Raw genomic sequence first — 12,163 nt, 5'->3', positions numbered from 1 at the left:
ATCCATATTTCATCTTTAAGAAAAATATTAACTTCAATCGTATGATTGAAATTAAACCACTAATAATATTATTATTTTATTAAAAATAAAAACTATTACACTTTGGTATTTTTTAATATAATAATTTATTTTCAATAAAAACATGTTTTAAATATTGTGCTAATATGAAGTGAGTTGAACTTATCTAATTCAAATTCAAATCGAGGTTAGAAGCACGTACCAAGTCTCATTGAATGCATTACACAATGGATGTTCAAGTGTAGCGTATGGTCATTTACGTTCTTTGCTCAATAAAAAAACTAAATACCATATTTCTATGGCATACAATTCACAAACTCCTGGTTTCTGGAACTACCATGTCAGCTGCATTTATTAAATGTTTCATCGTAAGAGGCGATCTACGAACAGTATAGATAAGCTTTTGCCGTAGTTGAGATTTTCCTTTGACCTTACGGTAGTTCGACGCAAATGTGTGACCTGAAATCAATGGTAAGATACTTACTCTGCAGCAACGTCATCCCCATATTAGTACTTACCAATTTATGTGTCGGCTGTAGCATATCTCTTACTTTCGGGACGGTTCTTATATCAATGTAGTTGTGTGCGTGTTTTTAAATGTTGCTATCCATTAGAATGTAATGTGTTTGATGACATAATTATGGCCTGGAATTGCCGTATACTAAGTTACGTTTAGTTTGGTCTATATTTTGCTTTCATTTTCAATTTTACAGTATGATTTCACTAGTACACAAGTGATGAGTTATTTTTCAGTTTATTTCCTCTTTTCTGAAATTTGTAAGAAAAATGCTGTCTTTGTTATCATAGTTGTTAAATTCAAGAGTTTAAATAAACTCATAAAGTGCCCGTAAATTCAGCTCATGAACTCATATAAGTTTCCTCATACAAAGATAATATTAAAAATTCATAATAATAAAATAAAACATAATAACAAAGTTAAAATACACTCTCAAACTGTAAAATCATACAATGGCAAAGTAATCAGAGGAAGAGGGTCTCCATTTGCACCAAGTCGGAGGAAGTCTCTGTTTGGCAAAGAGTCGTCTCTACTGGAGGGTGTCCCCATTTACACAAAGTTGCTGCAATTTGGAGCTCGAATGTGGTCCTCTTTACCATTGCAAGAAGCTCTCTGTTTGCATAACGTTGCCGAAGCTTAGACTTCAAATGGAGTCATTGAGTTGTCCTATTCGCATGAGATGTCGTCAAAGCTTGAAGGTCACACAACGTCGTCGCACAAAGACTCTGTTCACTGCAAGAAATTGTTGTTGCTCAGTTTTTTTTTTTTTGGATGTTGTCAGGTCTCTGTTCAGATCTATTCGTAAACGTCGTTGTTGGAATTTGGCTGGAAAATTTCAGAAGAAGAAATTTAACCCTAACAACATTGAATTGAAACGCAATGGGGCTTTTAAATTGAAGAATCAAAATCATAAACTCGATAGTGAACTGGCGAGTTTATGCAGGTTTACACGATTTCAACTGGATTTATCAAGACACGAGTTTACAAGCTTAACTGATTTTGGCACCTAAACTCGTAAAATCATCCGATTTTACGAATTAAAACTCGATTTTAACAATTATGCTTTTTATATTTGATGTCAATTAGTTTCTTAGAACACATAAACCAAACTCACAGTATATTATAGTTTTACACCCTAGTCACTCAACAGCCGTTGTTGCTATTTGCTAACTATGCCATGATTCAACGATGAACACCAAGTACATTTAAAAAAAAGTAATGAGCTCCGAGTTAAAATATGAAGGAAAAAAAAAATCCAAAAAGTTGCTCCAAATATCAGAGATAATTAAAGCATGCAAGAAAACTAGTCACACCTTTTATTGGGATTGAAGTTCATATATATATGGAGCAAAATCATGAGATTTGCCAAAAAGAGATGATCAATGAGCTTCATGTGAATTTCCTCTTGTAATTTTATCTCCCAACTTTGAGTTTCTACATTTTGCCAATAGGTCACTTAAGATAGTAGGTATATACAATTATATATCAATTACATAAAAGTATCTTTCCCACTAAAATTCAAAAAAGTTTGATTCTAAACCCTTTTTTAACTTGCAGAGGCTTTATATTACAAACAAAAAGAGACATTTTAGAAGAGTTATGAAATAACATTAAAATCAATACATTAATCCCTAAAATTTTATAATTAACTCTATTTTTTATATGTGATTTTTATAATAGGGTTGTTTAATTCTAACTCATACAACTCATAAAAAAGTGGGTTAAAATATGGATGGTTGAAGCTTAATTATTGATAACGTATTGTAACTCTTTATTATTTGAATCATATTAAAAAATCCAACCCCAAATTAGTAAGTCTTTCTATTATCTCCCTATTTCACACTGTGTTTTGATTTTATTTGCTTTTTCATCTAATGTTGTGTTGCAAATAATATTTTTTTTAATGAGTTGTTCTTCCTTGATGTCATTGGAAGCATGAAAACCTTGTCCTTGATGTTTTGAAATTTTTTTGAATGTCACTTACATTTATTATAATGAATTATAAGAGAACTAATAGTCTTCTGTAACAGATTCTATATGGAAATGAATTTAAAAGAACTCGTGAGCTAACTTCCATAAAATAAGTTAAAGAGCTTATAATCAATTTATTTAAAAAGTGAATCAAATAATATTTTTTTTAAAATAAACTTATTCATGGCTAACCCTAATTTATTGGGCCTATGAATCTTTTAACTCTATAAACTTTTTAAATTGAGACCTATTTACTTTATGAACTTCTAATCCTTAGCTCACATAAGTCAAGACTAAATGGATAGAGGTTAGCAATTTGTCAGCTCTACATTTTAGTTTAGAGTAATATTTGACTTAAGTAAAACAAGATTAATAACTTAAAATACAAATAGTAATAAAATATTTATAATATTTGTTAATAGTCAAAATTATCTTATTTAAAAATTTGTAGTTAAATGTTTAAATAAATTATTTATTTAAATGTGACCTAGATATATTTTTTGAAGGAAAATGAAAAGAAGAAAGACAATGATTTATCTGTCACATCAAGGGACAAAATAATTAATTAGATAAGTTTTCTGAAGAAAAACTTCAAGTAAAATAAAAACTCGTTAATGCGTTGGGTAGAAAGATAGTAGAAAGGATACAACTAATTAATAAGACAAAGACACTTGAAATATTATGTTTTTCTTAAAAATCTAGGTATAAGATATTAACACCGGTAGTTCGGTAGTAAAACAACTCGTGCAAAACTATTTTTCAGTGTTGGTTTTTTTTTTTTCTTTCTATTTTTATAAGTGGATGACGTTATTTGTTTTGATAAATTATTGGATATGATTATTTTTACATATTTATTAGGTAGGTACCAAATAGAAAATCTTGATACCAGCCTTTAACCCTGTTAATTTATTAAAATATTTTTTTTTACCGTATGCACAAAGACACACAAAAAAATTAATTAAAAATTATAATATACAATTTTTTATTATATATTATATTCATATTGAAGAATTAAATTATTTAATATATTATTATATTATAATTTTTATATAAAACTATTTAATATACTATTAAAAGTTTTATAAATTTTAAATAAATTATTTTAATAGATTTAGTAAATTTTTTCTTAAATTTGATTTATTTATTTAATTAAATTGTTTAAAAATTTAAATTAAATTTATTAATTAAATAAATTAAATTGAGTTAAACTTTAAAAAGACTAAGCTGTGTTCGACAATCTGACATATTTTTATTTTTAATTATATGTATATTTTCTTAAGATTTATAAAATTTATCTTATTTTTATTTAAAATATTAAGTTATTTTTATTAAGGTTAATTATTATAAAACTAATCCCAACTTTTATAATATACAACTTGCTAACTTAATAACAATCAAACATGTAGATTATTATTAGAAAAAAAAAACATGTAGATTAGTTGTTAAATAGATTGATGTCACTCATTTTTATATATAAAAAAGTTCTATAGTATATAATTCTCTAACTCAGTTGATAAAATTTTGCACTAAAAACAGTTGTATTAGAAGATTAAAAGACTTTAAAAAATTGTCATATATGAACAAGTTGATATTAAATTAATTGCCAAACAGACTAAACTTCTAAGTTAGTTTACCATGGATTATCAGGTTAAAATAAAATAATTCACAAATATCTTGAAATTGTTTAACCCAACTTACCTAATTTGTTTGTAAAGCCGAGATATGGGTACTTATGCACAATTATTTTTATTAATTTTTTTAACATTTATTACTAAAATCTTAACACATTTTATAAGTGATAATCATACTTTTTTTGTTATATTTCTTTTTAAAATTCTAAACATTTTTTCATTCTATTAAGTGATAATGGTACATTCTAGTTTTTTTTTTTTTTTTGTATTTAGCAATCAAATCACGAGGCACCCAATTGGTGGATTAAACTAGGTTAATATATGATAATATTTTATAGTAAATTTTTATAATAAACTTTTGTGTAAATAATTTTTAAAATTTTTCATATCACACTAGTTATCTTTTTTAACACCATTTTTTCCTTAATCTTGCAAAAACTTTGAAACTAACAGTTGTAAAACCTTTTGATCTTGCAGATGCATGTACCCCAGTAGGAGTCCTACTTCTACACTCCCCTTTAAGTAACCGTTTGATTATTTTTCTTTTTCCATGCTCTTATCCCAACCGAAAGAGCAAAGGGTTGAGGAAGGAGGAGATAAAGGGATAACGTTAAAATTTCTTTCCTTGTGCAGGTGGAATTCACTCTCTTATTACTGCCACCGCCACCAAGAGGCAACCTCGGAATCTAGCATTAAATTTCGATTCTCAATAATAAATAAAATAAATAAATAATGTAAGAAAGTGTAAATATCCTTTTACTCTGAAAATGGCAATGCCGGGAAGGGACCTCTGCCATAAACAAGATTCACATTCTCCTCTCATTTTCTTCAATCCCACTTCGGATTTCGGTTCCTTCTCTGGAGGGTTGTTTCTCGACCCCAAAATCCCCGATTCCTTTGTTCGCCTCATTTCGTTGCAGATTCCTCCCACTGCTTTTTCCGATTCAAATCTTCACCGCCGACGGAGGAGGGTTTTGCCGGGGTGTTTCTTATCGGTGAGTTTGCCGAGTGCTAAACTCGTTGCCGAACCCAAGGCGCACGTGCTGCAAAATGGTGACCACGTGTCGGACTCGGACGGCCTTGTTCAGCAGAGAAAGGTTAGGGTACGAGGAGGCAATGCCCTTAACACCACTAAGCACCTCTGGGCTGGTGCTATAGCTGCTATGGTTTCTAGGTATTATTATTTTTGTCTAATTTTAATTTTGATTGCCGATAAATTAAATTGATTTGCGTAGTAATTAATATTTGTGTGGCGTTTATCAGAACTTGTGTTGCTCCACTTGAAAGACTTAAGTTGGAGTACATAGTTCGTGGTGAGAAGAAGAATATATTTGAGCTTATTAGAAGGATTGCCGCTTCTCAAGGTTTGAGAGGGTTTTGGAAAGGGAACCTTGTGAATATCCTGCGAACGGCTCCATTCAAAGCGGTTAATTTTTGTGCTTATGATACCTATAGAAAGCAATTGCTCAGATTTTCTGGGAATGAGGAAACTACAAATTTTGAGAGGTTTATTGCTGGTGCTGCTGCTGGGATTACTGCTACCATTATTTGCTTGCCACTTGACACTGTATGTGGAATGTGGGAATTTTAATTATGATTTCTTCGTTCATTTTCTCTGCACAAATATGCCCATTATGCATTCATGTTGGACTTGAGGGGTCTTGGAATTCATAGTTTTCTATGGGCTCAATTTCGGGAACTGAATAGCAACCTTCTTGTTGTATGTGTTCAACATCTGTCTGGTATCTAGGCCTTAGGGTGAACTGTAAACAAATGAAAAGCAACTGATTAAGCTCTTAACTTTCTTTTTCAGTGAGGGAAACATTTGAACTGGATATATTTTTCTCTATTACGTATAAAATTAAATTAAAAAGAAGAGTTTAATTGGCCTAAGATGTCTGCATCTGCACATGGGTCCTTCCAGATTAGCTCCTAAGTCCTAACATGGCCATGTCATTTATAAGAGAGACACCACAATGGGTTCCTATATAGAAATACAAGGTCATGTTAGAAGCTGAAATGAGAGGATCCAAATCTGTTTCTTATCCCTTTCCAAATGATTTTTTAATGGCACGTGTTCTATTTCTAAGTCTAACTTGTAGGAAAATGGCGCAACATGCTGTTAAATGGTTTGTTTGTGTATGTTTTTTTTTCACTCAGTTTGAATACCTGAATCACATAAAAAAAATTAGGTTCTATGGCTAAAAACAAAAGCATAAACATTAGCTATTTTGCAGTGTAATCACTTGGAAAAATTTACCGCGTGGTTCTTTACAGATCCGGACCAAGCTGGTGGCACCAGGTGGAGAAGCTTTGGGCGGGGTAATTGGTGCCTTTCAATACATGATTCGAACTGAAGGATTCTTTTCTCTTTACAAGGGTTTAGTACCATCAATTATTAGTATGGCTCCTTCCGGTGCAGTTTTTTATGGTGTATATGATATCTTGAAATCAGCTTATCTGCATTCACCGGAAGGAATGAAGAGAATTCAGAATATGCATAAACAGGGGCAGGAACTGAGTGCCTTTGATCAGCTTGAATTGGGGCCAGTAAGGACATTGTTAAACGGGGCTATTGCTGGTGCATGTGCAGAAGCTGCTACATACCCCTTTGAAGTGGTTAGGAGGCAGCTTCAATTGCAAGTCCAGTCTACTAAATTAAGTTCTTTAGCAACTTTTGTCAAAATAGTTGAACATGGAGGCATTCCAGCTCTGTATGCAGGACTTATTCCCAGCTTACTACAGGTATTTAAATACTTTGCTTCTTGGCATGCCCTAATTATATTTTTCTGAACTTCCTGAGGAATCAGGATATACTTTTATGGTTACCAATCCATTCATATTGATGATTAACTAGATTAGAATAACTTATGTTTTCTAGGGTGGAGAATATTGATAAAGGTTATGGGTCGTAGATGGTGACATTTTTGTTTAGTCACATGATCTAAATTTCATTTAACATTACACCACATGGTGATTACAAGCTGGCTTTGCTTCTCGATGGTTCTTCTCTAATTCTATCAACAAAGCAATGTCTTGTTTATCAAATGTTTTGAGCATTCCTATTAGGATTATTTGCCCCTGTAATATTCCATGATGTCAGTTATATGTGCCAGAACAAGAAAATGTTTTTATCTGTTTATCATAAAGGTGTCGATTAGGGACCATAACGAAAATTCTATGCTGTTTTAAGGTTGTCTTCTTCCGGGTTAGATTTAGACTTTTGATAGATGTTTGTTTTCATTATTTTCATATAGTTTTATAAATTATAACTATTCTCCTGCAAATTTTTTCTTTTTCAGCTCCATACTGGTTAAGATTTTTTTAATTGATCATGAAAGTTTAAATAAATTTTGCGTTTCAATTTCCCATGTTCAGGTACTTCCTTCAGCTTCAATAAGTTACTTTGTCTACGAGTTCATGAAGATTGTTCTCAAAGTGGAGTAGGCAATGAATAGATTCTCAGGTATATACTGATAAAAAGCTGTAGCCTCATTTATAGGCGAGCAGCTAAAATAGTTGCTGAACGGTGACATTCAACTTAAATTGGCAATCATATTTGATTTCTGCCTTTGAGGGTGAAAGCACAATTTCAGGTCTGCAATTCCGTACAACTAATCCCTCTATCCTTGTCACTTGTATCACCAATAGAAAATTTTTGGAATGACTTTACAGTCAATATACCCAGGCTTCAAATGTGCAAACATGCCAGATCTTGATTACTATTCTTATTAGGTTTACACAGTTTTGTTAACTTTTTTCCCCATCTGTCACTTAGTCTTAACTATTACCATGGGGTGTACAATCAGAAGTCCATTTACTTTAGGTTGTAACATGTAACGTAGCATATCCATTATTCTTGGGCATTGCTTGCATTGCACCTTACGATCATCTGCTTGTGAGCACACGTGATTTTGGGCTTTTGAATTTTGATCAAAGAGAGAAAAAGTTTTAGTCAAATCAGGTAAAAGGAAATCTCCTACTTCTTTGTGGTTCCATAACAGATAAGCACAAAAGCTAATCGCTAAAATGTCCGAGAGAGCTTTTAGCCTCGGCACCTCTTTCAGGTAAATTAATCAAAATCAACTATGTGCTTTGTTTGAAAGAAAATCAAGATGAAATCTGTCCTTAAAGAAATAAAATAAAATAAATCGGTGGAAGAAGTATGTATGCAGTAAATCTTAGCATTTTATTCACTTTCAATCGACAATCCAGCACATCCTCTGTGGGCAGGACGATGAGTTGGGTAAAACATCCAGCAATGAATGTACCCCGGTAAAAAAAATGTTGACATTAAGTTATAAATATTTTAAAAGTTGCTATGTGATTTTAAATTCCAGGGCACTCGTGCTATGTTATTAGTTGTTTCTTCAAGCAAATGCTTTCGATTTAAGTATAACCAACAATTCTATAGTTACATATTAAGGCCACTTAAGCATGTTCATTAGAATTCACTTTTTGTTTGTGTACGAGAAAAAGGTTTTAATGGAAGAAGTTATACTTTGGTATTTTTTTTTTCTCTTTGTTTTGAAATATATTTTAGAAGGTAAAATGTAAAGATATAATAATTGGTTTAAAAATTAATGGTTTACATGACATGTGTCAAAGTTGAGTAGTTGAGCTTGCACATCCAACAGTGTAAGACCCGATTTAATTTGAGATGTTTTATTAATAATTATAAAATATTTACTTATTTTTAAAGATTTATAGAGAAAATAAAATAAAAATAAAGTGAAAATTTGTAATTAAAAATTACAATTAAAATAAAAACAGAAACTACTTCTAAAACTAACTAGTCCTTAATATTTTAGAGTGATTTTTTTATGTGTATAAACAAGAGGGAAGTTTTAAAAGAACAAAAAAAGAACAGTTTTTTGCTTTTAAATCAAGATAATCGTATAATGGTTACAAAATATATAAAAGATTAAAAAAATAAGTTTATGTTAATTTTTTATTTTAAAAATATCAAATTTAAAAAATATATAAATGATCTCCATTCTTTAAAATAAATATCATTCTCGCCGGAGAAAGTGGGGCAGAAAAATGTGTGTTTTGAAAATTTGGTTCAAACTTAAATATGTCAACTCAAAGGGTGATTTCCTTATCATCAGAGACCTTTCATACCCAAACACACCTCAACGTAAGTCTGAAAAACCTGCAGCAATTTTTATTACAGAGTAAACGGGTGGCACTAAAAGCCACTAATTAGATTAATGAAGAATTTCGGACCATGTCCTGGTGAAGAAACATATTAGAAATACCCTTAATTTGACTCTCCATACAGTGAAAACCCGTTATTGGTGCCAAGATGTTGGACGACAGCATATTGCTTGTTAGCAGTCACCACTCTTTCTGTAACCTTTTTCAACAACAGTGCCCTCTTTGTCCTACTATATATGTTACTGATAGCATTTTTTCGGCGAGCCCAAGAAAAATAGATCTAATGCAATCCATTGATTCTTGTAGAGCTAGCATGGGAGGTTGACGGTGACAAGGAGGTGATATGTCTGTAAAATCTATTTTTCTTTTGCTCAAATCAAAATGATTGGTCTGGCCGAAAACATATCTTCTTCGTTAAGCAAAAAGTTTTGGGCATAAATAAAATACCAATTTAGCTAACTTCATTCCCAGCTTTTTGTCAAGTCAATAAAACAATATTAGAACAGAATATTCCCTTCACAGTTTCACTGACTCACCGTTCTTCCTCATGTGGGTGGATGTGATGACAACAAAGTAACACTTACACTGATCACGGCAATAGAAAATCAACTAACATAACTGGCATATACATATCAACGTGCTGACTATTTCTTTTTCCTTCTTTTCTATGAGTAGCAACTATATAGCAAATAAGAGGTAGAAATAGGGTTAAGTTTTGTAAAATTATATTTAATCTGATTTTTAAATTAATTTAATATTTTAATTTAGTTTATTTATTTTATATACGATATTTTTTTGGTAAAGAGTAATATATTGATATATATTTGGTATTTTTTTGATATTTCATTTAATTTTTTAAAAGTCGATTTTAATATGTAAATTTATTTAATTAGAAGTGTATTTTATTTTGAAAAATTAACAAAAAATACTCAAATAAAATTAACAAATTAAAATTTTTAAAGAATATAAATATATAATTTAAAAATATTATTAATTTATTATTATTGTTTAAATAAGTCGATCTATTAAGTTTACTTTTTTAGTTAAACATTCTTTTATAAAAATTTTAACCTATTTTATTTTAAAATATATATCTAACCTAATAGAGACTTAAATCATAGGCCCACGCTCTCCTAATTTATCAACTCTTGTACTTGCCTTCTTATAATAATGGCATTATTGCTTTGTAAATGACTTCACCGCTAAAAACAAAAAGTGATATATATAGTTGCAGTTTGACGCTTAAATTATTATTTTTTTAATATAATATTTATTTAATAAAAAAATTATAAATATATATTAATAACAAATAATATTTTCTTCTATCACTATGCTTTTCTGGGTGATGTTTAATATTAATTAAGTTCAAAATGACAAACAATTTTTTAGTAAGGTCTAATCTTCCTCTACACTTTATCATCGTACCACCAGCTGAAACTATGAAATTGCCACAAAACTACCTCCTTGTTTCGCAGCCAACCATAGTCAAAATTCCATCAACCACGCTCTATGCGCCATGTGACTCTACCACCACACTTTCATATCAACTATAACCACAATGAACTGATCATAGCTGCCTAAATTGCCCATCTTGCCACTCTATCGTTGTTTTATTTTTTCTTTAAGCACATAACAACTATCATAAAATTAACATGATTGATCAAATATCTAATTCTCACATCCACATCATGCCCCAATACATCTTTTGGATCTCCTAAGAAAATAGCACCCTTAAACCAGCAACACTCCATGACCCTCAATCCTCATCCACAACCTTTGCCAATAAAAACTAGGCACAAGTAGAGCGTGCATAGCACCAAACACCAAGCCATACCCCTTGGCTTGGTCCTCTACGATGGTCACATAAAGAAAGGGGAAGAACACTGGGAAGAATGTTGACAGCAACGAAAAGCAAAGATGAAGAAGAAGAAACCTTAGTCCAAAATACTGTGCTGAATAGGTCTATTGAGTTGAAAGATGACAGAAAGTTAGCGAAATAAAATTAATATGAAAAATAAATTAGATAGGTAAATTAAATAAAAGAGGTTAAAAGAAAACGATAACATATATAAGAAAATAATTTAAAGAGCTAAATTGAACTAAACAATTTAGAGAATTAAATTAAAACTAACCTTAGGGGACAAAAAACCCTTTATTTTTAAATGTTTAGATGTGCTTATTTTATTTTTAAATTTTTTTTTACTAAATAAATTTTTTAAAGTTTTTCTCCAAATTTAAATGAAAAATCAAATTATCCTTTAAAAATGAAAAAATAAATCTCTTTTCACATTATTTTTTTTATACACTCACCTCATACATTTCATTATGTCTATTTTTCTTATTGTATTATATGTCTCGTTATGATTTACAATACGACTCATTTATGTGGAAACAGTTAAAGTTTTCTAAAAAAATATTAAAAGATTCCTATCATAAACTAAAAAATAATAGCGTTTTAAAAACTTATTTTAACACTATATTTTATGCTGAAGGATGTGAGAAAAGATAAGATGTATGAGTAATGTAAAAAAAAGTGTAAAGGAAGTATTATTTAAAACTGAAATTGCTTTTACACTTTGCATCCTCAAACTTAGGAAACGTCGGACACAAATTGTGTCACTACTCAGAGAGTTGGATACAAAGATTTTGGTGTACAAGTGAGTCCGCAAAATCCTAAAATTATAGGTTTGGATGTAAAAAATGAATAATTCGTGTAATGATAAGTTTGGATAGATTGATTTGCAAAACTTGCAGTTTAACAGATTGAGCTTGTCTGTTCACACCCACTAACACACTAGCCCGTAAAAAAATAAAAATTAGTTTTTGACATTTTCAAGAAAACCTCATCCATGAACCAAACGAGAAG

The 12,163-nt window shown here is 30.4% G+C and overlaps 1 protein-coding gene across 1 annotated transcript; it reads left to right on the top strand.

Moving 5' to 3' along the window:
• The first annotated feature begins 4,697 nt into the window (after window positions 1-4,697).
• On the top strand, window positions 4,698-8,053 carry LOC113850236 (probable mitochondrial adenine nucleotide transporter BTL3). Its single transcript, XM_027480693.1, has 4 exons — window positions 4,698-5,311; window positions 5,401-5,704; window positions 6,415-6,882; window positions 7,516-8,053. Exons 1-4 carry the CDS (start codon window positions 4,905-4,907, stop codon window positions 7,582-7,584), a joined length of 1,248 nt encoding a protein of 415 aa, XP_027336494.1. The 5' UTR covers window positions 4,698-4,904; the 3' UTR covers window positions 7,585-8,053.
• The last annotated feature ends 4,110 nt before the right edge of the window (window positions 8,054-12,163 follow it).

Source organism: Abrus precatorius, unplaced genomic scaffold (assembly GCF_003935025.1).
Source record: "Abrus precatorius isolate BTA unplaced genomic scaffold, Abrus_2018 Scaffold10, whole genome shotgun sequence".
NCBI lineage: Eukaryota > Viridiplantae > Streptophyta > Magnoliopsida > Fabales > Fabaceae > Abrus > Abrus precatorius.
Note: the sequence above shows the minus strand (reverse complement) of the source record. Positions and strands in the feature narration are given on the sequence as shown.

Coding starts and splice junctions, on each gene's coding strand:
- LOC113850236 (XM_027480693.1), top strand. CDS start 4,905: ATGGCAATGCCGGGAAGGGACCTCTGCCATAAACAAGATTCACATTCT. Junction 5,705..6,414: donor TTTGCTTGCCACTTGACACT/GTATGTGGAATG, acceptor GGTTCTTTACAG/ATCCGGACCAAGCTGGTGGC. Junction 6,883..7,515: donor TTATTCCCAGCTTACTACAG/GTATTTAAATAC, acceptor TCCCATGTTCAG/GTACTTCCTTCAGCTTCAAT.